Genomic DNA, 27244 nt, shown 5'->3' on the forward strand with positions numbered 1-27244 from the left:
TAGTTCTACCAGATACTTTTTTCATACAGTTTCACATTCTAGTCAAGAATAGAAAATTTCTTTCACATTCTATTTCTAACTATGCAACAGAATAGATGCCCTGAAAAATACACCAGGAAAGGAAGTCAGCACAAATAATAGACAATGAAATCAAACTTGCAATGACTTAGTTACTGGAATTAATGTAACAGAATACAAAATTAGTACAGTTAATATATTTAAATAAGTTAAAAAAAATGATTACAAATCAGGCAAAAAAAAAAAGACCAAGCAGACTGGAGAAACAATCAAGTGGAACTTGTTGAAGTGAAAATTAGAAAAAAATGAAATAAAAACTCCAATTAACAAGTTAAATTGCATATTGAACAAAAGAGACCTAAGGATCAGTGGACTAGACACTGGAGAGAATATTCAGAGTGCAATGCAGCAAGACAAGGACAAAGACAAAGTAAATGAAAGAGGTAAAAAGACACTGAGGAAAGAGCGAGAAGGTAGCACTTTCTGTTCAGACTTCCAGAAAGAGATAAAAGAGAACATAGGAAAGATACAAATTTCAAAATGATAATTTGCTAAGGATTTTCCAAAACTGACAGAAGGCACAAATACTCAGATTCAAAAGCCTGATAAATCAAAAACAGGTGAAATGAAAAAGAAATCTACAGCTAGATACATCCTACTGAAACTGCAGAAAACTAAAAACAAGGAAATGTTTAAAGTAGACTGATTTTTTTTAAAGACTGCTGACAAAGGCACAATTATTTTGACTGATAACATCTTAGCATCAATAATGAAAGAAAAAAGACAATATAAGCCAGAAGAGTATGAAATTACACTTTCAAATTACTTAAAGAAACACTTTTTACCCAAAACCATTTTTTAAGAAAAATGTAAAATAGATTTCAGAGAAACAAAAACCAAAGGCATTGTACCTTAGGCAACAGAAACACGATCTTTTCGTGTTCTTTTCAAGTCATCAGTGATAATAATCCAAGGGTAAAGCTAGTTAAGTATGACTAAAAACGACAATTACAATAACAATGCCTAAATGGTAGAATTTAACCCAAAAAAGCAGAAATAAAATACTAGACAATAATATATAAGATGGGAGGAGGCTGATTAAAGCTAAGTTTCTAGGGTCCTTATATTTTGGTGACAAGGGCAAACATACAGATTAACTTTAGACATTGTTGAGTATGCATCTTAAAATTTCTAAATAAACCATGACAAGTAGAAATCAACATTATAAATGCCCAAATAGGAGGGAGGGAAAAAAACACAGAACGAGAGACTTTCTGTACCTGTTCTCCATTCAAGCCATCAAGACCTTCCTCACCAGGGTCACCCTGTGGAGTAAAGGAAAATGAGACTGTCAGAGACAAGAGGAGCAGGTGTACATGGTTATCAATGCTTTGATGTTTATGTCCTTCCTAATATTTTTTTCAATTGACAGAAGAATCTAGACCTTCCAAATCAACATTTATATATAGCATTCAACTATTAAAACACAACGATTATTTCCTTCTTGAAATAGTCATTAACATTATATACTGTTTTTCTTGACACTTTCGGATGCTAATGAGAAAGATAAGGAAAAAAATAAACTCTAATTTTGAATGGACCGGAAGACTTTTTTTCAGACATCTGCACTGGGAACAAGTAGCTCTCACAAAACTGAAAGAAACATTTGCTTCTGGTTGTCAGTGTGCTAAGGATGGACCTGTTTACATTTAAAAAGAGTGGCAAATATGGGCCTCCCCGGTGGCACAGCATGTTGAGCGCTGGGCTGCGAAGGTGCCTGCAGCCTCTGCAGCACCGGTTCGATCCCCAGCCAGCCGGTGAGGGTGCCATATGGTGCGCAGACCTCTCTTGCCGCACCTGCTGCTCCTCTAAGCAGTGTATTTCAATCTGCCTGTTCTGCTCCCCACTCTGGCTCTGGTGAATTCTCTCACCCTCCCGTGCTTCTGACTGTACCCAGTGCTTGTATAAATAAATAAATAAATCTTTTAAAAAAAAAGAAAAGAAAAGAAGGATACCAAACTCTGGACTCAAATTTCATGAGCTATGTGCCACCAGTCCCAGGGTGAATCAGTGGTGAATCAGTGGTCCCAGAAGACAAGCGTAAAGCAGCTCTACCAGCCCACACCTGGGCTGTTACCACTGTGCAACCATTCCCTAGGATAATGTAGAGAACTAAAAAAAATGTTTTGAATGAATTGATTGAGTAAATGGATACTCTACTTCTTAATGGAACATCCAGTCATTCCCTTATGGCGCCAGCTCCTCTCTCACCAGTCCTGTCCTAATGTCCCTCTCTCATTGGAACTCTACCTTGACCACACCTTCCTACCGCAACCTGAAATCAGGACCAACTCTTCCATACCAAGCGATAAATCAGTGGCTTAATGATCAAAGAGCTAGTCAGGCTTGAAAATTATAATATACATCCCTGCACTGAATCTCAACTGCATGTCTTAAAGAGAGCTGTTCATTAGCAGGACAGTTTGGCTGTGAATACCATCTGACACCTTCCGGGGTCTTAAAGTTTTAAGACTGACCTCACTTAAGCAAAGGAAAAGCAACAGAACTCAGTATTGTTTCCCAAAGAAACTGTTCTCCAGATTAGGAAGAATAAAGATGATCACTTACCTTCTCTCCTGAAAATCCCCTCACTCCCTAAAATCAAAAAAAGAAAAAGAATTGGAAATGAATGAGACTTTTCAACCAGTGTTTCACTAGGAAACCATACATTCCCTAATTTGAAGAAAATGCAATTATTAGATCTAAATGAAGATTTCTTCTCTGATGACTAAATGGACATCATAGCACTCTGGTTACTACCCCCTCCCCTTTGCACCTTGCAACTATCTGCTCACACAGTAGGGGTGAGCAGGAAACAGCAGTGACTTGTCACATATTATAACAATCACGTTTTCTCCTGACAAGCGGGAAAGGGAATCCAGGAGCAACAGGGCAAACTAACTGAAGGAACAGCTTGTTACAATATACAAAACATAGTCCCTGTGATCCAAAAAACTCTTTCAAGGACTGTGAGGCTGTAGAACATAATTTCTGGCTTTTAAAGGAGATTCTTTAATCCTGGAAGGTTGAGAGGCATTGAATGCAACCACTCTAAATGGAGACTTCATCACGATCCCATTAGCCTTTACAGTTTCAGTGTTCTCAAGCTCACTCTCTTCCCAGGGATTTTTTTCTGGGACCAGAGTTTGCTCTACTCCACACAGGAGAGGACGGGGAGTTGATGGCTCCTAGGGCAACAGGATTTGGTGTAAGAATACCCCAGTTCACACCCTCAAGAGGGATAACACTGGAGAGCATGTTTCACGAGCTCCCAGAGGTTCTCAGCAGGTAAGCTATGTCTAACCACAGTGAAAAGCTAATGGACAACGCACATCTCTTTGAGGTCACCTTCCCTCCCTGTCTAACCACCCTACTCACGCACCAGTGTGTACTGAGTACACCTCTCAGTCAACTATCTGCACTTGATACCTTTTCTCAGACAATAATTGCAGGAAACCCTCAGTCAGAGAAGAGCTAAGATGCTATAGCTATGCTGAAGAATTATGATTCTCCACGAACTTGGGATAAAACAGAGATGTCATGCAGCTCAAGGTCATACTCACCTTAGGTCCTCTCATACCTGGGCATCCTTCCTCACCTTGGAGTCCAGGAAGACCTTGGGGACCCCTCTCTCCCTGTGGAAGATACACATGGAGACAGACAAATAATTGTATCACCATCCAACCCATTCAAATCAGCAATAACAACCATGGACAAATTATAACAATAGTATCTTATTATGTAGACGGAAGGAAAAATATATAAAATGTTAGCCCTGCGCACAAGAAGTTCTCAACAAATGTTAGCTGTGACTAATGACAGTATCTAACTATATTTGGTGACCTTGGGTCAGATTACCTTGGGTAATCTGACTATTTGATTTATAACTAAGGCTTTGATGTGTAACCAATGAATACTTAAAACAACATCTCATACAATACATACATTTTGAAATTATGTAAAATTCATGCATCTGATAGACTGTATTTTCCAAAGATGGTCCCCACAAAGTCTCCACATTCTTCTACTGTAGACCTTGCCACTCCTCTGTCAAGAGGAAGAACCCAATTTGAATCTGGTCAGAATCCAGTGACTCAATGATAGTAGAATGTGACAGACAACTTACTGCCTGGCTCCTAACGCTGCTCTTCTAGAGACCTAGCAACTTCAGCCTCAGTCTCCTGAATGCTCACTCTCAGAACTGACCTCTATGTGGGGTGCTCCCTCTTAGACACAGCCCCCACACAGCTCCAGCTGGGCCAGGTCTCAGGAGTGGCAGGCTCAAGAGAGAGGAAGCCATCACTGCAATGAGCCCTCTCGGCCACGGGGCCTAATCAGACCAGTGGACGCCCCAGAGTACAGAGCTCCCTGCTCGTCCCTTGTCAGGTTCCTCACCCACAGTCTCGGGATGGAATAGACGGTTATTTGCTTTATATCAACAAGGGCTGTTTTCCTGTGGGATTTTTTTTTTTTTTTGCCTGTTTCGTGGGGTGGAGGGTATGGTAATTCATAACTGGCACATGAGCTAGTTATTTTTCCTTATATACATTCAACTTGAACCTACAAATCCTGGGCCCTATTCCAAAACTCTTCCATTTAAGCAGCTATCTGACATTGAGCAGAACAATCTGACCTGCTTTGCAGGGAAATGACATTAAGAGGACAGCGTATTTTAAAGTCACCATCTCTTGTAAGAAATACAATAAAAAGAAAATGAGTCCTGGTGAGGCTTATCTGCCAGATACAGTAGCCACGACTGGGGCACACAGGGCCACTGAGCATTTAAAATGAATGAAATCCAAACTGATACTTGCTGCAAGTGTGAAATACACATCTTTCTTTAAATGCTGCTTATTGTCCAAGTTCAGACAGCCTGAATGTTCGGAATAATAAAACAACGTGCTAGCCTAAGTGGAGCAATGAGAACATGAATGCTTGTATGTATCAGTCCTTCAAAAAGCTGGTGAGGGTCCTTCCAGTGCACAAAACCCTTTGGGAAGAGGTGCTCACGAAGTTTAAAGTACTTTTCCAGTTACACTAAAATGCTATTTTCTATTTTAACTCTCGTTCTCTCCCAAGCGTACAGCAGAATTTTCAATAGGTCACAGATAGCACACGAGACTGAATACAGAAGCAGATACAAGAATGCAGCTAATAAGTCTGGCATAAAGACATTTGAAACCATGTGAAACAGTGCCACTCTTCTCACTAAGATAATCTGTTGTGGAAAACAGAATTATTTTTCATAAATGATTATGTCATTTATGTGAACATATCATAGGTTTATTTTGTTATTTCAGAACAAATAAATGAGAATTCTCTAAAATTTCTAATGTGGTACATATCAACAGATAGAAAACTGGAGAGTATAAAATATGCTGAGGCACAGAGGGCTAAGAACTGTGGAATACACTAGTCAGCTTTAAAATTGACGCCTGTGGTCTCCCAAAATTTACAATTAACTGAAAACGAAGGGGCTTTTTCAACCTTTTGGTATTTATATGATGTGGAAAAGAGAGTCCCTACCGCAGCCAGTCCCCTATCTAGCACCTCTGTCTATGACATACATGTTTCTCCAAAACCATATGATAGAAATAACTTTCCTTTGGCCAGCACATGCCTGGGGACATAGCAAGGTTATATGCAGACAATGGGTATGTGACTATAACACCAGCATGTTTGCATTTCTGGAAGTCAACTAAGTGACCCGCTAATAAAAATAACCTTTGATTCTCTCCAATTCTTTTTTAAATTTTTTTTAAAAAGATATTTTTATTTATTTATACCAGAACTGGGGTACAGGTCAGAGGTACAGGAGGGTGAGAGAATTCACCAGAAATAGAGTGGGGAGCAGAACAGGTAGATGATGGAAAACACTGCTGAGGGGAGCAGGAGAGGTCTGCCGCACTGCAGAGGCTGCAGACAGCTTCACAGCGCTGCGCTCAACCCACTGCGCCACCAGGGAGGCCCTCTCTCCAATTCATTTTTGTTAAACTATTTGCTGACATGGCTACCTCATAAATAGTAACAAAAGACACATAAATTAGCTCACAATTAGCAGTTATTATTACATGCATGTACTTTAGACAATAACCACATTTTCAGGAGTCTCAAATTCATTGATTAAACAATAAAATGACCACAGTTCATCATATGATACCTTCTAAAAGTCTTTATCTTATAAAATTTGATCACCTGCCTTTTTGTTATAATAAATGGTCATGTTTACAGAGATACTGAAATGCACTTAAAATAATATAGATGAGGAAAAACATTCATGATTTAAGTGCAATTATGTATTGCGAAGATTTGACCCATGTCATCATATACCTTCAGAGAAAAAACAAGAGTCAGTACTTACATGTCCACCTTCCTCACCAGGATGTCCAGGTAATCCATTAAAACCCTTCTTTCCCTGAGACAAAAAGAAATTGAAATAAATAACTTGGGCTCTAAATTCATCATTTCTCAAAATTACAGGGAACAGAAATTGTTACTAATAAATACCCTTGTCCTGCTGAGTAAACATTTTATTGAGCACCTGTTAAGTGTGGGGCATAATGGGTGGAAACACAGAATCAAATACTCTTGGTCTGTGTTAAAGTGAAAACTTCAGTACCAGTTTGTCTTCACAGCTGACAAGTCAACATTTTTTCCCCTCAAAAAAAACATTCTATTGTGAAAGTCACTCTCTTGTGAAAATCCAAACCAAGATCAGTTTATTGCTAAAAGTTCAGGGGAAATGGTTAAAGAGGACTTTGATTTTGTTTTAGAAAACATCAGTAGCAAAGGTGCTTCTGTGACAGAAAGGGTCCCAAGACAAGGGTAGGACAGGACTTAAGGACAAAATTTTGTAAAATTTTGCTGTTCCCATGAGCTGGTAAACAAAAGTTTAAAAAAAAAATAAAAAAGAAAAACCCTGATGACTTTAGACCCACTCACCGAATGCCATAAATTTCCTTGACTTGTTTTTTTGTATTTTTTTTTAACCACTTCTGAGCTATTTTCCCACCACTTATCAAGTTGGCTGGTATGGGAAGAAAAGGGAGTTGCAGACCCAAAAGAAAGAGTCACAGGCCTTGGGACCAGACCAGTTAGTTCACACTGGAGCTGCATGCACACAGCCTCCGTGAGATGCTCGCCTTAGAGACAGTCACAAGCCCTGCATGACCGCAAGGCTCCAGCTGCCTGGTGCCCGCAATGACAAATGGACCCTAGCCAAGCCCAATCTCCTTGACTTTTCAGCCTATAAAGTTCAATCCCTTTAGTCTCAAACTCCAGTCCCTCAAGTCTTTTTTTTAAACGATTTATTTATGCATACAAGAACTGGGGTACAAAACAGAGGTGTGGGTGTGGGGGGTGAGAGGATTCACCAAAGATAGAGTGGGGAGCAGAACAGGCAGGTTGACTGAAATACACTACTGAGGGGAGCAGCAGGCGAGTCAGGAGAGGTCTGCTGTGCCATGTGGGTAGCTCCCTGGGCAGGAATCGAACTCGTGCTGCAATGGCTGTGGACAGTTTCATAGGTTGCCTCTTAACCCCTTGAGCCACCAGGGAGGCCCACCAGTCCTAAAGTCTTAAAGGCCCCTGGCCCTAGCACCTCAGCAAAAGTCTCTCACGCCCAGAGAGGTCTCCTGGAGCTCTCTTTTCTTGTTCTTTTGCCAACCTGCAACTAACAGACCCTACCAAACTCCCCTCCCATCCCCGACTGCCCCACTCATGGAGTCCTCTTCTATCCTGACTAGAGCCCTTTCCTGGCCGGGAGCAGGGACTCTCGTCCACCCCTCCCATTCCCAGCTGTTAGAGCAGTGAGCAGCAGCTGGCTTGCTCCCAGCTTATCCCCTGTGTTGATGGAGGGTGAAATCAGACTGAGAGGCCCCATTCCCACTCTCTTCTGAGGACATTACCACCCATATTATTTATGAAAAACAGTTGTTTATTGCAATATGACTCTGCTAATTAGTCTCTCTCTCTCTACATAGCAAAACACATAAACTATTTCCTCTCAAAGACGCTTGGCTTGCCATTTTATAGCCAGATGTGTTTAGTCAAAAACCTGGTCAGTAAGATCTGAGAGCATCCCCCAGCAGTGAGGGCACTCTAGGTCACTGCATCCAGAGGGGCCTGGAAGAGGAGGTGGCATCACCTGCCCCATGGCAGTTGCACCCCCATGCAGAGCATCATGTGTGTGCTGGTGGGTGACAGCTCAAGACGTTCAGAATGTGCCTGCTCATCTACTACATACCTAATGCCTTCTCCAAGGAATGCACCCCCCAGGATTCAATAATTAAGCACCCAGAGTACTGTTAATGGATGCCCAGTGAACCTGAACCTGTGGGATACCCCAGGTCTGGAGCACAACAGCCCCTGCACATGCTCCTACCCTCAAACCAACACCTCTGTCACCTATTTCTCCATGGCCAGTCCACCCTCTTAAAAGACCATGCAGCACAAGTGGCATCCAGAGGTTGCCCATCCTCCTGGTAGGTACCAAGAAGGATCTGAGAGCCCCGCCTGGAAGCCTGCAATGCCTCAAGTTGCAGGGCCAGGTCCTGACCAAGCAGATCTATGCCACGCGCTACCTCAAGTGACAGGTACTGCAGTGGACAGCTCAAGAAGTGCCTGCTAAAGCTCTCAGGGCCATCAACGGTGGTAACCTCTGGACATAATGTTTTGGCAACTCAAGGACTATGCCTCAGAAGCTAAAGGTGAGAACGCTTTGAAATTTTGACTTCTCAGCTTTTTCTGTTAGAATTCAGCGGTTGGTTCATATCTTTGTGAGTCACAAATTAACTGTGCTCTCAGATCTTCTTTCCCCATTGGAAAAATGGGGAAATGTGTCCTCAATGTGCAATGTGGCACTCAGTGCCTGGTCTGCTCCTAGCTGTGCCTTAAGGAATAACTCTGCCAGGAGGTTTCCTGAATGCCTTTTTCTCCTTAAGGAGGCCCAGAGGGTAAGGGGCTTGGGCCTGCCCATTCTGCTTGGGAACACCAGGTATTCTCTAAGAGGTCACCCAGACTCCCTTGGGGGCCCTCTCTCCAAGAAGCCAACCCAGTCCCCCCTCCCCACTTTTCTCTACTGAGCAGCTGACCCAGCTTTCCACACAGATGTTACAGCCAGTGGTGGTGCCTTCTCTCAGGTTAGGTGCACTCAGTCATCCCTAATCTCTCCCTCTTCGAATTGCCCTCATCCCACCCCAAGATGCTCTCCCTCTTCCCCAAAGAAGGATCCATAGAACCTCAAGAAAATGCATGTGCTCTGAATGCCCTCGTGTGTCCAGACCTCAGGCATCCACCCCATTTCCACCCCTAGGGCTTCCATGGTCCCACTGCTACCTCCATTAGCATCAATAAAACCTCCTGCCACCAATGGGGAAAAAAGATCTGAGAGCACAATTTGTGACTCACAAAGATATGAACCAACCACTGAATTCTAATAGAAAAAGCTGAGAAATCAAAATTTCAAAGCATTCCCATCTTTGGCTTTTGAGGCATAGTCCTTGAGTCGCCAAAACAATATGTCCAGAGGTTACCAATCTTGAATTTCTGATTCTCAGCCTAATATTAAAGAACAACACAAGGGGAAAATATCTAGTGCTAAGATGCAAGAAAATATTTTTCAAAAATGATACACTTTATACTATTCTGAGTGAAGACTGAGCCTCGAAGTTAGTAAGAGCTCATTCCAAATATCTCATGGAAAACCTTACAAAGAGAGTGGAAATAGATGGGCAAAGGCAATGGGTTTGACTAAGCCTCACCAAAAAGCAGTGGTCTTGGTGAGAATGAAGCCTGATGAACTGTGAATATCCAGCAACTACTTCTAACAAAATATTCTCCCTCAAAAGTGGTCAGTCACAATTCTACTACCACTTAACTCTACATAACTGACCCACTACACGAAACCAGTGACTGTAGCATTCCTCAGAGGTTAATGCTGCAGTGTGAATGTCAGATAGGAGGAAAACAGTTGTTGGGCAAGTGAACATTCTATAGACAAGAGAAAACTTCTGAGCAATGGTAAAATCAGTGAAAAATACTTGTCAAGTAAACGCAAATAGGCAGCATAATAAAGTGGGAAGAATGTGAAAATGGGAGGCAAGCAGACAAAGGGGTTTAAATTTCAAAATGTCTCTTCACAACTGTTACGCTGGTGGAGTCATGTCCCCTCTCTAAGCCTCAATTTCCAATCTGTAAATTAATATTTAATCTCGAAGGTCTGTTGGGAGGGTAGAACTAGAAGAGATGTATCAAAGACACCACACAGGGCCTGAGCTTAGTGGACACTGAAATGTCTTCTCTCCCCCTTCCCCATCCACATCCAGCACTTGCTTACCTTCCTCCCAAGGCTCCCGACAAGCCCTCTGTATCCATCTTCTCCAAAACACTTTGCAAGCATGTTGCAGCACGTCCTTTCTGCCACCGTGTCCTGAAAAACAGAATCCATATCACAATTTTTCCATCTGTTTCGCACTAAAAAGATTCCCTCAAGTTTTTAAATATTCTAAGAACGAATAGCCCTAGTGAAGAGCAACGTAAAACTATACTTACAACTTGCTTCCGTAAGATGCTTGGGAGGGATGGCAGGGTGCTGCTCAGAGGCTGGTTATATGTAAACCCTCTGCCAAATTCTAGCTCCTGGAGTTCTTCTAATTTAGTCACACCTTCCAGGCCAATTAAGAGGAGAGCAGAGAGCCCTGCCAAATACCAACAGGTGGGCAATTTACTTGCGTGTCTTTTGAGGGTTCCGCCTCTCGGTCCCAGATGCTCATCCATCATCCCAAGCTTCCCATGCCCTTCACCCATCTTGCCTCAAACTGCGTTTTGGTTAAAATCAAAACTAGCTCACGGCATGCCTCCGTGAAGAATGGGTCTGCTCTCTTCCGAGGCCGCTGCAGAGAGCTAAGCAGCTAGGTGGGCCCACACACGATGCTGGCGGCTCTTCCACGGCCTCTGCGGTGGCAGCAGCTCCGCTGGCCACGGCCGAAAAGTCAGAATTAGGGGACAAAATGGGGAGACGGGCCATGACAAGAGTAGGGCCTGCAGGGCCTCCCCTGGTGGCGCAGCGGCTGAGCGCTGGGCTGCAAAGCTGCCCACGGCCTCTGCAGCGCCGGTTCCATCCGACCGGGCGAGGGTCCCACATGGTGCGCAGACCTCTTCTGCCGCCTGATGCTCCCCTTGTAACAGGGTGGTCCCCAGGAAAGAGGAAAGTTCCAGGTTCCCTGCCCCACCCAAGGGAGGGTGGAGCTGAGCAGGGCGAGAAGAAGCTGCAGAGGAGACTGAGGAAGGAAGGAGCAGGATGGAGCCAGGAGACCTGGAGGAGGCGCATGGAGCTAGAGACACGTGAAGAAACTGCGCTTGTCTTTTGGTCGTGGACTGGGTGACACAGATGTGGGTGAGACCCGTGGGGAGGTGACAATGGCAGCTTTTATCTTGATTTTGATTTTGCTCTTTTCCTTCTGGGCTTGTCTGGTTGTTTCTGTCCCTTTTCTGAGGGTCCCCACTGGAAGATGCTTTAGACTTGTGGCAGGCTTTGGGGCCTTGCTCTGGGCCGATCCCATTTGGATGGAGTTTTACCCACGAGGGGACGGGTAACTTTGGGTGCTTGATTTAGAAACTAGATTCTTTGCCTTTCCTGTATTGTTTCCAAATTGTATTAAAGTTCCTTCCCATTAAAGTCTCATATGTTTTGTGTTGATGCGGCGGATGGCAGAACCCTACATAGAATAGGCAGGTTTGCGGGGTTTGGGCTGCCCCTCTCCCTGTCCTATAACACCCTCAGCAGTGTACTTTGGTCCTTCTGCCTGCTCTGCTCCCCGCTCTGGCTCTGGTGAATTCTCTCACCCTCCCGCCTTCTGACTGTAGCCAGTGCTTGTATAAATAAATAAATAAAAATAAAAATACTAAAAAAAAAAAAAAGAGCAGGGCCTGCAGGGCTTTAGAGAGACGCCAGAGTTGAGGAAAAGGAGACACAGGGCGCCCTACCTGGCCTAAGGGCGCCACAAGGAGGGTGCATCTTTAAACACCCCTTGAGAAGCGGGCAACACACACAAATGAAACCAAGAAAAACATGGACACCCGAGCACAGAGCCAGCAACGCAGTCGCGATGACGCTGCGGTCCCGCGCCAAGCAGCACGCACGCGCATGCGCACATACATGCGCATGCGCACACGCGCGCACCTGCCAGAAGCCCACCCAGGACTGAAATTCAACCCATCACCGGCTGGCTCGCTCTTCACCAACCAGACCTGGGTGGACTTGAAGCCCTGTATTGCAGCGTGGGCTGGCGTGTGAAGGCGCCCACCTTCCTTTGTGTATAGAAGCCCCCCACCACCTCAGGCTAACGCTGCCGTGCTTCCTGGGTCCGTGACCCCAGGCTGCAGTCCAAAAGCCCCAAATAAGCAAAGCCTTTTTTCCCCCTTTCCAGCTTGACCGGAGTTGGTTTCTTGCTTAACAAGTGGCATTTGGTGCCTCCTGCCTCTGTCAGAATGACCCTTCTTCGCAGTCGGGGATAACGCTCCAGGGCTTGTCAATACTGAATGGCCCCCTGCTTCATACAAAGAGGCAGACATGTGGGCTCTGGCTCCAGTCACTGGGGTTAGCATAGAAAAGGCTAAAAAGAGCCCAGTGCCTTCTGAAAACCTGAAGGCGTATCTCAGCTTCTGTGGCGCCCACGCTGGGCAACGCTATGCACATACCTCTGCTGCGGAGAAACGCGGATGTTTCCTTCAGCCTCTCTAAATTATCATCCAGTCCATCTGTAAACACTATAAGTACCTGTTGTTTATGAGAGGGAAGTAAAGGAGACAGGGAGCAGGGAGAGAAGAAAAAGGGAAGAGGGGAGTGAAAGGGGAATGGAGAAAATAAATACTGTAAGTTGCACGTTCCTTAAAATGCAAGGTTAAGCTTAGCTTTTCTGGTATTATCTAGTCTTTCTCAGGGTTCTGTTTTACACATGTATGTGTTACTTTATTACACATTCACTGTTATTTCAACCTTCCCCCAACCAAAAACAAAAATTAATAGTCTGTTCATTTAAAAACACCTTCCTGGGCCTCCATGGTGGCGCAGGAGTTGAGCGCTGCGCTGTGAAGCTGTCCGTAGACTCTGCAGTGTGGGTTCGATCCCCGCTGGCCTCGGAGCAACCCATATGGCCAGCAGACCTCTCCTGTCTCTCCTGCTGCTCCCCTCAGCAGTGTATTTCAGTCAATCTGCCTGTTCTGTTCCCTGCTCTGTCTCTGGTGAATCCTCTCACCCTCCCGCACATCTGGCCTGTACCCCGGTTCTTGTGTAAAAAACAAATAATCTTAAAAAAAAAAAAAAAACCTTCCAAAAATTCTTACAATATTCTTCTTTATCAGTGTAAAAATACCAAATAATGCACTTTCTACAATTAAAATGTTATGTGTGAATATTCTAATTTTAAAGGAATCATAATAGTCAAGAAATAAATCCATTGCATGAATGATTGAAGGATAATATAAAAGTAACTTTCGAAGTTTGGGGATATCATTTCCTAATATGTCATGAAGGATCTTTTCATCTCTGTGGATTTTTGTGGCTGTATAGTTCTGGGGCACCAGGAAGTGATGAGATGGATTGCAGAGTAATAGTTGTCACCAAAGATGGTTCAAGGTACAGAAATAATGAGTGACCATAAGGAGCTAAATAATCTTAAAATATCTTCCAAGTTGTTTTGGGGGAGATTTATGCCACAAAAGAATATGGATTACTAAACTTAGGGCAACTTGAGGGCAGGGACTTTATCCTTTAGCTACACCTTACTGACATTCAACAAGGAATCTCTAGAACTCAGTATATATTTGTTGATTGAATGAGAGCACACCTCTTGTTGGTCTTTACTGAGCAAGACTATAGTTCTCCTCTATTCTACATAGAATCTCCTATGAAGACAGTTTGACCTCAGTCACAAAAGTCTTATCCATAATATGAGTTCTCAGCATTCATTACCTTGACTTTAGCAGCGGAAAATTGGAGAGCACTTTCTCCCAGGGACTTCAAAAACTCCACATCCATATAGTTGCTCTTGGCAAACTGATTAGCCAAGAACTTCTGAATGATCTCCTCACTGTACTTCTCAAAGCCTGAGTCAAAGATAATCTGGTCATTTGAGTCAGGAACCAAGTAGCGGAACTTGGGGTTGACCTCACCAGAAACAATACAGCAGACGTTATAAACAATGTCCAAATGTTGCACCACTTCTGGCAATAACCTTTGAAGCATCTGTTGAACTTGCCTTGTGGGAGTAGAGAGATCAATTCCAAGAGACAAATCAATGTCACACCCTTTGAAGATGGAAGAGAGGGGAAAAAATCAAATTAGTCATCTATAAATGCATAAGCAAGCGGAGAAGATATCAGCAAAACTAACCTCAGTCAACCCATAGAAGTGTAAGTTAAATAACTGTTGTCATTTAATCAAGGGGATGGTTTGTTACCGAGCAAAAGCTAACTGTTGCATATATACTCTTTCATACCTCCGTGCCACTGCAGAGCCTATTCCTGCTACTTGAAGTGTCCTTTCCCATACCTCCCACCCCAATCTGGTGAACTCATTACAATTATCCTTCAAGTAGCAGTGCAAATAACCCTCAAGTTCCCGCTGACTATGTCTCCAGCTCTTCAAGTTGACTTATTAAATTCTTCTGCGTGTCTATTGTTTCTTTCCTTATCCTTCTCTCCCACTGAACAAGGATTTCTTCATAGTAGGAACTGTGTCATCTAATTTCCCACTGCCTAAAATAGATGCCCAGTACAAGTTTGACAAATGAATGAAGGGAATATAAATGAACCTTAGTCCCTTTCAGCATGAGCTGTTACTATTTTCTTCTCCCCTGAAAGTTCTCTTCCTCACTCACCACCATACATATACTTTGTTTCAGGGGAGCATATTAGAAAAGATCAGAACTAACAATTACCCCCAATTTTCTGTTTTAGGCAGTGGAAAAGTATACTATAGTCTAGTATGCGATAATAAAGTATAGTGTAAAGATGAGAAAACAAAGCAGAGAGAGGTTCATAAATACATGGAAGTCATGGAAAAGGATTTGGAAAGCTGGAGCTAATTTTCTATTTAGGAAATTAATATTTTTGTTTATACCATGTTGTGCCATTCTATGACATTCTAAGCTATTCTGTCTACACAACCCTTTGCTGCATTGGCCTATATTATGCTTCATGACTCCAGACTTTACCATTCTATACTCTATACTCTTATTACTACCCTCCTGCTGAAAGTGTGGTTTCGGAAGAGCAGGATCAGCACCATCTAGGGTTTGTTAGAAATGCAGAATTCCACCCCTGACCTACTGAATTGGAATCTATATTTTGAAAAGAGGTCCAAGTGATTCAAACCCATGTTAAAGTTTGAGAGGTCCTAGCGTGCTCTCCTATACTTTACCAAAAGGCAACATAGAACAGTACTTAGAACACAGACTGTAGAAACAGATGGCCTCAGGTTCCCAGCTGTGCTATTTACAGAGCCCAATTGCCTGCTATTGCTGTGCCTCAGCTTCCTCCTGTGTAAAATAGTACCTATTTCATAGGTTGTGAAAATTTAATTTGTGAAAACCTTGGAACAACCCCTGCTGGGAAAAAAAAAATACAAGAGCACCATCTAAAAGTTTGCTATTCTGATTATAATGGATTGTGCTGTAGAATCTCACTTCTGACCTCCTCAGCCCCCCTATGGGTAGGAAGTGAAATCATCCAGGAGGACATTCTCTGGATCAGTAGTCCACTAAAAGGCAAGACTTGGGAAAAGAGCAGAAGAGCAGGTCCAAAATGTCAGGGGGATGAGCCCTTGCCTCTGGACCTTGCTTTTTTTGGACAAAAACTTGAGAAGATAAAGTGGAATTGAGCATGACCTGGTCCTAGGGAGGCAACAATGTCGAGAGACCTTTGTACAAAGCCACATAGAGAAGACAGTTGTTCTACTTCATAAAAGAGATTGGCTAGCTGGTACTGTTCTCTGCTGAATTTCCCTTTCAATATGTCTAAATCTGCAGTAAGTTGTGTTTACACATTCTGACTGGTTTATCTATCTATGAAGAATAAAGGGAAGAGTTGTCAGGACTTTGTAGAGACTGAGTTCCGAGAAGCTTCAGGCCACCGGAGGCCAGAGGAAATGGCCATGGGAATAGATGACAAGAATTCCCAGGGGAAAGGAACCCCAGGGTCAGGAGTTCAGGTCAGCCACCCTTTCCTCCCATGAGCTCCCCTGCATCCACCCGCTAGAGGGGTCAGTCTTTCTTCCTGTTGAAAGAGGCGACAATGTCACTGACACCTAAGATGGGCTTGTAGATCTTATAGCAAATCCTTTGTCACTCACCTTGTGGAATGCAGACCCTATAAAATATTTCTTTCTCCAAGTTCTGCAGGGACTCAAATTTTTCTTCATAGTACACTCTGCTCTGGTCATTAGTAATCTCCAAAAGCTGAGAGTTTTGGGCTTTTCCCACCCCTAGAGCAAAAATAATTATGTTTCTGTCCCTCAGCGCCTTGGCTGGTAGAGCCACATTATCCTGGGCGACCCCATCTGTGATCACAATCAAATATTGATGAATGCTGGGTCTTCCTCCCCTTGAACTGTCAAAAAAAGGCAGAGTGAAATTCAGAGCTTTCCCGGTGCGGGTGCCATCATTCAGTTGTTGAACGTTTGAGATGGCTTCATGAATGTCCACCTTAAAGGAGTACTTATTGAGCCTGAATTCCTCCTGGGGATTTGTGCTGAACTGCAAGAGGCCAATCTGAATTTCATCAGGACCAATATTAGACAGATTCACCATCCTCTTCATAAATTCCTTCATCTTTTCAAAGTCTTTGGGGGAAATGGATTCTGAGCCATCTATCAGGAAGATGATGTCAGCTTTCCTGGTCTTACAGGCTGGGGGGCAAGAAGTGGAATGAGCAGAACATTCACTCAGAGTCTGAAGCCAATTAATGACAAATTCCCAAGGACAGTCTAGTGAGGCATGTCCACAACATGAAAATATTCTTAAAGGGAGTGACAGGAGAGTTCAATGAAATAAATTGTCTGTGACTCAGACCAGTCTCAAAATAAGACACAGCTTTATAATAAAGATATAAAACATGACCAGCTTGGTTCATTCTAGGTCATGGTCACTGTGTCCCACTCACTTTCAGATCAGGGAATCCACCCTTCAAGAAAGAAGCCTATTCAATTAGAGTAGACACATATATTTGGAGAGATAGAGAAGCTAAAGAAAAAAAATTCTTACTTTCTGAGAAGCAGATGTCCTGTACCACCTCTTTATGGATGAACTTCAAGGAATCAAACTCATAGACAAAATATACCTTGTCGTCAGCTATTTCCTTAAGTTCGGTAGTGTTTGCGTTTCTGATGCCAATTGCATAAATGCTGACTCTGCCTCCCCTCAGTGCCTCTGCAGCCTTAGCCACCGGGTCGGAAGATTTACCATCGGTGATGACAATGAGATACCAAGGCACATCTTGGCGAGCAGTGCCTGTGAAGACCTGAGCCATGGTATGCAAGGCCCCCCCGGTCATGGTGCCGCCTCCCTTCTGCTGGATGCCATCAAGGGCTCCCTTCAGCCCTGCCACACTGGAATACTGGTCAAGAAAAAATTCAATTCTAACTCCCTCTGAGTACTGGACAACTCCGAACTGTACTCTGTCGGGCCCAACTTGGAACATCTTTATCATCTCATACATGAATGACTTCATTTCAAGGAAATTGTCTGGGTAGATGCTGCCAGATCCATCAATAAGGAAGTAGATATCTGCCTTCTCCACATGCACACAACCTAGGCAAAAAGAAACAGCAGTGACCCATTAGAACAAAGTACGAGAAGGCATGTAGCCTGAGCCCTGTCCCGACCCATCTTCCCTTGGCATTCGTGGTTTCCTTGAGAGTCAACCGCTTTCTGTGAAAACACCTGTGCCTCTGTAAGGACATTCTTTGGCCAGGAGCATAGATCAGTCTACACACTGGGTGGGATGACTTTGGGAATAGAAACCAACCAATGATTGACAGGAGTTGGTGAATAACTACCCAGGTTCCTTTGCATTTTGGGTAGGACAACTCCAAGGTGACTTCTACAAGGTTTTCCTGAAGCCCCAGCAAAACTGAGCCCCAGTCACCTTCAGCCATAATGTGCTCTCTAACTCAGCCTGTATTGGCTGCTTGTCCTCACCCTTCTCGCACCCACTTACCTACCCGTGTCCCCTGGGGTCACCTTCGACTTGTGGCAAGCTTTCAAGTCTCAGTGGCCCCACTTTGGGACAACCCTATTTGGCTGGGCATTTACCCATGAAGGGATGGGTAACTTGAATTGAAATAATTCAAGTATAGAAGACAGGTATATGGAACAAGAAGAATAAAGATTACTTTAAAAAAAAGACCGCATTTGAAAAGTTTCCTCCTACCTTCTTGTAGGGCATGGTCTGTCCTGGAAACAGAAGCCCCTCTTCCCGTAATCTCAGGGCAGAGCTGGTTCTTAATGGTTCTTTCCACAATGGAAAGTTGCAGAAAGGATTCCAGTTGGGTGACATGCTTCCAAGGAGGATATGACGCTATCTTCTCCAGGTCCTTATTGTCTGAGGCAAGCTGGGTGCCCACCACATAGATGGTGACCCCCGCTTTGCGGAGGAGAGAAGCAGATCTGGACACGTTGTCGTGAGAGCTGCTGTCTGTGATGACCACGGCCATCTGCTGGACCCCATGCCTGCTGCCCTTCTCCTGAATGAAAACTCTTTTCCTTAGGAAATCCAAAGCAGCACCAGTCTTGGTCTTTCCTCTTCTTCCCCTGTAGGTTAACTTGTCTAAATGTTCCAAGATTTTGTTTGCATTCTGAAAAGTATCCAGTGAAAACTCAAGATGTGGTTCTTCACTGTAAAAGACCAAGCCCATTCTCACCACATCAGGATGGATGCGCAGAGAGCTGACCGTGGTCTTTAAGAAATTGACCACTTGCTGGAAATTTGATTGCCTAGCCCTGCTAAACTCCTCAATTAGGAAAACTAAGTCAGTTGGAATAGCAATCAGACATGCTACAAACAAAACCAGAAAGAAGGGTGTTAGCATAAGAACACAGTAATAAAGACCACTCAGTCTATATATGTGTATTATGCTATATTTTGTATGCTAACATTTCTAGTATTACAAATGGTACTGACAGATATTATATTAACTTTTGTTATTATGTTGTAGGATTTAAAAAACACCTGCATGACCATCATTTGACATGGTGGATCAAAGATCACCACAGGGTAATTCCTAGCTCAAAATTTTTCATGGAAAGTGTAAACACATCACTTATGAAATATATGAATATGTGACCACCCACAAGGAAGTGTTTCAAGATTATTTTTCCATTCATCTAAGTCCATGAGAAGCATTTAAGTCTAATTTGACGTGTTTATTTTTCTAGCTTCAGGAGTCCCTGGATCAAATTCTCTTTTACAAGCCTGAAACCTCCCTGATACAGTACATTTTCCTCTCTCTTGGTGAAAGACAGATAGCAAAGTGTGACTTGTAACTTGTGTACCCTTTTCTGATAAATGACATGTCATTTCTACAGAAGCATCATGAAATGTTGCAAGCGTCTTTGGAAAATTGTCTAAAAGTTGGTGTAGCTGGTTATTTCATTTTGGTAAAAGAAAACCTTCCCTTTAACCTGGCTTAAATGAAGTAATGAAGTTAGTGACGTAGAAATTCCCTTCTAAGAGAAGTCTAGACACCTCCCTGCCCTCTTTCGGCAGTGTCTGATGTTAGGAAACCTGTAGAGGTCCAAATCTGCTTTGATGCATAAAAAAAGAAACCTTCTAGCAGGAAGTGATAACCACATATGCAGAAAACTGTGCATATTGGTATGTAAACAGCTGAATGTTGAGAATTTTGTATGTAAACAGCTGAATATCGTGAAACAGTGTGTAGAGAAGAGAATATGGGGACAACAGAATAACCTTTGACTTATTTTTGGTCTCTCAGTGTCCCAAAAGTTTCCCTTTGACCCTTTTTAAATAAAAGAACAAAAAACCAATCCTAGATTTAAAAAAGAGGGTGTTGCCAGGATTTTGCTGAGTCTAAAACACCTTCAGAAACTCCAAGCCTCAGAATTCCCCTTCTTCACCTGCTGCTACTGTAACAGGGTGGTCCCCAGGAAAGGGGGAGGTTCCAGGTTCCCTGCCCCTCCTCAATATCGGGGCTGTCCTATAATACTACCAAGTGCTGTTATTCTCCTTTCCAGTTTTCTCCAGGATTCATCTGCTTCCTCTTTATCAGTCACCACTGGGCTGGGCACAGACATCCTCCCTATGTCCATCTTAAAGTTTTTCTGGAACTGAGATGTCTTGTGCAATCCAGTCTGCTACTGAAAACTTTCTTAAAGACTAATTTGGCCCTGTTACAGAAATTGGGTGGGAATGGCGGGTAGAAGAGATTAACATAGTTGTTAAACCAGCTATGGAAATGAAAAATCCAGAGGCCTCAGACCAGAGATTGGGGATATGGAGATTGAGGGCCATTACAGAGAATCGCCAGTCATTACATATCAATGTAGTCACACCCTAGAAGTGATTAACCTAACAACAGATAAAACTTCACAGAGGAATGAACCTCTCCCCCAAAAAAGAACACTAGCAGTACAATTTGTGCACTGGCAAGCAGCAGCTCTCCTGCCCGCCTGTAGTAACAGGGGTTTCTTTTTCACAAAAGCTTTTCCTTTGCAAAATGCTGCTCTTCAGCTCACCTGTGACTATGCAGATGTTTCTTTTTACAAACATTTATCCTTTGCAAAGCAGCAACTCTTTCTGCCCTCTTGTATCTAAACAAACATCTTCTCCTTTCCTTTGCCTAGTAAACCTGTCCTTTTGATACCGGAATTGTCAGGCCTAGTCTCTCAGCCAGGAACAGATCCCAGGCTGCAGGGGCAGCACTGAGTCCCAGCCACTAGACCCCCACGGGTTGGTGTCTCACGAAGCCGCAGCAGGAACTTCGCAGACGCTCAGGCAAGCAAGCGAGAAGAGGCAGGTTTGTTTAAAGAAAGAAAAAGTTTATTGAGGAGAAAAAGAGCAGAAATAAAGTGGGACTCCCAGTCCAGGAAACCAGGCCTGGGAGGGGCAAGGAAGCCAAAGTGGAGTCGTGTCTCAGGGAATATATACCCTTTTTTCCCTCATTATTCTAAAGCTCCACCAGTTTCTTTGTGATTGGTTAGTTCTCGGCTGTCTCACGTAATTTGCTACTGAGTGGGGGATCTTCACATTCCTTATCTAACAGCTTTCTCTTTCCCCATTTGTTGCATCTTTATCTTTATGGCCCAGTCCTCTGGATGGGCATCCCTGCATTGAAGTTAAACAGCTGCCCTTCTAAGTTGTCCATAAATTAAACCACTCTCCATTTCTCCAATCTCCGCCTCCCTTTACCACCTGAAGGAAACCAGGACCAGCGTTAACAATGTCGTCCTTGGTCCTGGGATGTTTGTTTTTCCTAGTGGAATTGGTTACATTCCCTTGGTTGTCCTTATCTCTGAAGCCTCCCTAAATTCTTCAGAGGTCCCCTCCTGCACTGTCACTAAAACTACATAATTTCTAGCTTGCCCTGTGTCTCACTTTCAAAATGCAGCCTTTGCCTGCCTGTGTCTGTGCAAACATCCTTGCCTCCTTTTCTGGGTAAACCTGCTATGTGCCCCTGAAAGGGGAAATCTGTCGAACTCTATTCTTTCATGCGCGCTTCCAGCGACTCGCACACTTCAGGATCAAGTCTTACCTACAAGAGCCTCCTGCTCAGGCGCAGTCCTGGTCTCTGGCTTCCCAGTGCCCTGGATCATCTCACTCACATCCTGCATCATCTGTCTGACTCCGTCTTGTCCGTGCATCTCATAGACAAGGGATGGGGATCCCATCTCTTCTAGTTCTTGCCTATCAAAGTCCTGTACACCCACAGACATAACCCTCACGCCTTTCTCCCTCAAGGTCTGTGCGGCATCTTGAACCTCATCCACAGATCTGCCCGAGGTAAGGACCACTGCGTACTGTGGGGTGCCCAAGAGAAATCGGCTTCCCGCTGCCTCCTGGAAGAAGGTCTGATGAAGGTATCGAAGAGCTTTGCCTGTCCTTCGGGGGCCACCCCTGAGTAAAAAGTGTTCTTGGATGTGAGCAATCATCTCATCCTTGGTCTGGTAGGTATTGAGCAAAAATTCAGCGTGACCTTGACCACCATACTGAGCCAGTCCAATCTGGTACTTGTTCCTGCCAACATCCAGCAAGCCGATCACTCTGGAGATGAAAGTCTGCATCCTCTGGAAACTGGTCTGTGATGTGCCCTGTGAGGTGTCGGCAAGAAAGACCACATCTGCATAGGCCTTGGTGAATTCTGGAACAGAATAGAGAAGAGGAGCAAAAGCCAGAAGAAACTAAGTCAAATTGTTAGAGGGAAAAGGATGTCCTAAAGCTAATTCCATACATAATTACATACGGGGCTGCTCCGTAACAAAATCAAGATCTCATGAGAATTGAACACAAGGAGGATTTTGGTGGTGAATGTAAGATGGAGAGATGCTTACTTATGCAACTCTGAGTAGATGGTCCTGCTACCTCCTCTGGAGAACACTCCCTCAAGACTTCCTTGCATTTTACCCTGTTACCATGATTGTCTGCTTTATCAGACTAAAGTTTCTTTTAGTTCTTCTTCTTCAAACAGTGGTGGAGGCAAGGTAAACATGCTGAGAAGTTACTTTGTACTGGAGATATGCATGTTAGGAGTTGGCGCCTCAATTCCGTCCGGGGTTCCCAAAAACTACATGGAGCCAGAGATGCAAAAGCAAAAAGGCTTTATTGCTAGCTTAAGCTAGGGTCCGACTCTGCCTGGTGTACTGACACAGCAGTCTCATCAGGTTGAGAGAAGGACCCCTTTAAGGGTGACAAGCTGTTTTTTATACTCTGTTGACAGCAGAAAAAGGGGACCTTTCATATCAGAAAAAGGGGACCTTTCACAACAGGGACCAAGTTTAATCTGATTGTGTACCTTTCTTTGGCAACCTTTAAGTTTTGTTTATCCTTGCCTTGTGGAACTTGTGGTTTTACCCTGAAACGAAACTTGGGCTCAGCTGTGCTCTTCAAAATGGTCGTCTTCCTTAAAATGGCTGCTGTCTTGCTATGTTTAATCCTTCAATATCTTACATGCATCCACTTTATCTGATTCAACCTGCATTAAACCATCCTACTAGGCAAATATTATTATCTCCATTGTGCAGATGAGAAAAGCTGAAGCAAGAAATGAAGCTGCTTGTTCAAGCAGACCTAACTAGAAATTGGCACTGGCAGAAGTAAACAAACGGGTCTTCCAGCCCCCAAGATGCATTCTATTTCCTCTGCTTTTCGACCCTGGAGAACTCCATCCTTCGATCCCCAGCTCAAATGTCCCCCTCATTTGGAAGTCTCCTGATTTCTGCAGTGATAGCAAATTGCTCCATCCCCTGCCCTCCCACAGCTCTGTGTTTATTCTGACTCCTATTGCACTGAGTCATCTGTGTTGAACTGTTGGGTAAGGATCAGTTTCTTACCTTTTATCCTTCCCTCCACTGTCGAGCACAGAGTCTGTAGAATCCCTCCTGAGAAACCCTGCAGGATGTTGAAGTTCTTGGTGTTGAAGAGAAATTTCTCAAATGGCTCACTGGCTATTTTTTGCAACTCCTGGACATCCTGGACATTGATCCCTACCACATACACAAAAACCCCATCTTCTTTCAATGACTCTGCTGCCTCCTGGACTTCATCACTTGACTCCCCGTCTGTCACCAGAATAACTATTTGTGGGATCCTGTCCTTGGCCCGGCTGCCAGCTGCCTCGGTCAAATAGTTGGTCCTGACAAACTCCAGGGCACTCCCTGTGTTTGTGCCTCCTGTTCGGTAGGGCAGATTCTGGATCTGCTCCAGGACCACGTTCTTTTGAGGGTACTGGTCCAGTTGAAAGGCTGGATAGATGTTATCATTGTACTGGACGAGTCCCACTCGGACCTGGTCACTGCTGATGTCCAGCCCCAAGACGACAGAGTGAAGGAAGTTTTTTACTTTCTGGAAGTTCTGGGGCCCAATGCTAGTTGAGCTGTCTACTAGGAACACGATGTCTGCCAACACTGCTTCTTTGCAGGCTACAGGAGGAGAGAGGACAAGAGGGATGGGGTCAGCAGGTCTTCACTTAAAATTCTTAGAATCAATGAAATTTAACGGGATACAGAAAGGGAGAGCAATGCCAGGCAGCTCATTCTCAGTGGCCCCTGATCTACTGATACCGTCAATCATGAAATCCACTTGGACAATCCCTGGAATCTCATTAAGAAGAAAAATACTTATGTAAATATAGCATCCCTGAGGCAGGTGTGATCAGCCAGGAATAAAATTTAGATTCAGAGAGATAAAGTCGGGCCTCCCCTGGTGGTGCAGGCAGTTGAGCAACGCACTGCGAAGCTGTCCACAGACTCTGCAGCGCTGGTTCGATCCAGCCAGCTGGTGAGGGTCCCACATGGCGTGGCAGACCTCTCCTGTTGTACCTGCTGCTCCCCTCAGCAGTGTATTTCGTCAGTCTGCCTATTCTGTTCCCCACTCTGTCTCTGGTGAATCCTCTTACCCTCCCATGCATCTGGCCTGTACCCCGGTTCTTGTATAAAATAAATAAATAAGCCTTTAAAAAAAGAAAAAGGACACAGAGATAAAGTCACTTGTTCAAGATGACAGTTGTAAAGTGGAAAACTAGGATTTGAACCCCAATCTTTCTTCACCTTACAATTCTTCTGTTCATCAGCACATGAAACCAACACTCAGACTGTCAAATAAGCAAACTTCCAGGGAGCTCTTCTGCCCCTCCCCACCCCCAGCTCCCATCTAAGCAATATAACTAAATTAATCTAGGAATAGCATCATTCGGGGGGAAAAATCACTCTTCCTTCAAAATGGCTTCATACTACACTCATACATAGAATCAGCACAAGACTTACAGCATTTACAAAAAGAGTTGCTAAGTCTTTGGGCAGTGATTGCAGTGGAGCATAGAGTCCAAATAATGGAAATTTGCTATTCAATTAAACATGTGGAAAATAAGAAGGGAAAGGTGTCTGTACCTGGAGAGACATGGTCTACAGGTTGAGCTGCCTTTGCCAGCGTGGCACAGAGCTCCAGCAGCAGCGCTGGGGCCAGACGGGTCAGCGCAGGGAAGTTAGGAATGAAGGAGGTGAATTTCTCTGGAGGACTATTCGCGATCTCCCTGAGCTCCTTTGATGCCGCATCTTTGATGCCAACAGCATACAGCAGGATGCCTGCCCTTCTAAGCGCCTCAACAGGTTCCTGCACAGGGTCCTCTGATGCTTGACTGCTGATCACCACAGCGATCTGAGGCACACCCTGGCCGGCCCGGCTCCCGTTTTTCTCCTGGAAGTGAGAACTTAGAAGGAACTGCAGGGCCAAACCCATCTTGTTGCCCCCGGGTTTAAACTGAAGCTTCTGAATATGTTTCATTATTTCGTTTTTGTGGTGGTAGGTGGAAAGCAGGAACTCTGAATGGGGAATGTCATTGTACAGGACCAGCCCCACATGGATGGCCTCCCTGCTGACGTTCAAACCTCCTACTAGGTTGCTCAAGAATTTCCTCATGTAGTGGACATACGGGGTCCTGATGTTGGTGTGCACCAGAAACACGACGTCTCCCACAGAGGCCTCCCTGCAGACTGGAGAAGAGAGACAACTTAAGATAAAATACAGCAAAACTGGCTACTGGCTACTGGCTAGACTCCATCTCTCTTAATTCAGTGCCTTTCTATCCCACGTATCTACCTGCCTAGCCCTCTGGTATAGCTCTCTGGCAGAAAGCCCAGCACACTATTGTCTCCCTTAGCTTCCTCTTAGTCACCATCTACCCTGGCTCACCTGCCACCCTCTGTTCCATTCTAACAGACATTTGACCTTTCCATTACATCCCTGACATGGACCCTGCGCACATCACCTCAAATGAATAAAAGAAACCAGTTTTCTATCAACAGAGTACACTACTAGTATCCCACCTAGATCTGCTCTGCCAGTCAGCACAGATGCTGCAGCTGCTGCAAGTGCAATAGTAAACTGCTTGTGCTGGAGACCTTGCCCAGAGACCCGGCCCTGGTTGAAGGAGGGCTCGTCCGAAGACCTTCAGGAATTCACCCCGCCACCTAGATGGCCAATGTTTGGTCACCTGGGGATACAATCACATGCCCCCCTCCCCCTCCAATTGTAACTAAAATCATACATGGAGCTATTTCTGCTCCTGCATCTTTCAGGGCTCAGGCAGAGTTGATTTTCTCAGGTCCCATCCCTCATCCCACCACCCCATAATCATAATACATGATTATGATATATGTATTTCTCACTAACCATACCCTGTCTTACTTCTTTCATTCCCTTACATGTTTGTCCTAAACAGTAGGGGTATCCCCTAGTTAGAAGCATCATGTTAGGTCACTTCATTTTTACCAAGCAGAAGACCTCCATTAGGGCCTTTTTTGCTAAACAAAAGAAAGCTGAAGAAGGTTTTTGCTTTTATGACAGAACCCCAAAATAGCATTCAGCCTATTTTTGCAGCAGCTGTGATGGAGGCAGCAGGGCCCTGAGCAGGGAGAGTGGCCCCGCCAAGGCCCTTTTCCCAAACTACTTTATACGGGCTGTGTTTTTATCATTCCTGTCTTTACCTTGTGTTACTGTTATTTTAGATGTTTTGTTAGTTGGTATATGGTAGGTTATTTTGGGGATATGGGAATATTCAAAGATGTCCATGTAAATTAATGGTAATTATTTCCTTACCTTAGGTTGCGTCCGTTTATGGAAGTTTTCCCCATGATACCCTAGTTTCAGAGAGTGTGGGAACCCTATCATCTCTCTAAATAACACAGTCACAGATCCCTTGGCTCAGATTGGTGTGGCTCATATTTGTCCTTTGACTCCCTGAACTCAAGCCTCTACTGTTTTGTTTGTTTCGTGAATCTCTGTCAATTTAAATACGATCATGGTGAATGAATGCATCCCTGGACACTAATCATTTGCCAATGGAATGCATCCATTTGACATTAATCATTCTCCAAGGGATTTAGATAAATTTTATGGACCACCCATTTAAATATCAATTTGGAAAAAAACATAAAGC

General features: G+C 44.1%; 1 protein-coding gene across 1 annotated transcript in view; it reads right to left on the bottom strand.

Moving 5' to 3' along the window:
- LOC119237553 (collagen alpha-4(VI) chain-like) overlaps positions 1-27244 on the bottom strand; it is a 78484-nt gene that overhangs the window by 47756 nt on the left and 3484 nt on the right. Inside the window, exons 2-15 of the mRNA XM_054689881.1 lie at positions 25197-25799; positions 23643-24230; positions 21848-22453; positions 18508-19131; positions 17340-17885; positions 16430-16984; positions 14051-14385; positions 12778-12856; positions 10630-10775; positions 10415-10507; positions 6440-6493; positions 3642-3713; positions 2647-2673; positions 1299-1343 (exon numbers count right to left, since the gene is read on the bottom strand). Coding sequence (XP_054545856.1) covers positions 1299-1343; positions 2647-2673; positions 3642-3713; positions 6440-6493; positions 10415-10507; positions 10630-10775; positions 12778-12856; positions 14051-14385; positions 16430-16984; positions 17340-17885; positions 18508-19131; positions 21848-22453; positions 23643-24230; positions 25197-25799 — 4373 coding nt within the window. The remainder of the gene's footprint in view (positions 1-1298; positions 1344-2646; positions 2674-3641; positions 3714-6439; positions 6494-10414; positions 10508-10629; positions 10776-12777; positions 12857-14050; positions 14386-16429; positions 16985-17339; positions 17886-18507; positions 19132-21847; positions 22454-23642; positions 24231-25196; positions 25800-27244) is intronic.

This window comes from Talpa occidentalis, unplaced genomic scaffold (assembly GCF_014898055.3).
Source record: "Talpa occidentalis isolate TD23 unplaced genomic scaffold, MPIMG_talOcc4v2.1 talOcc4.10, whole genome shotgun sequence".
NCBI lineage: Eukaryota > Metazoa > Chordata > Mammalia > Eulipotyphla > Talpidae > Talpa > Talpa occidentalis.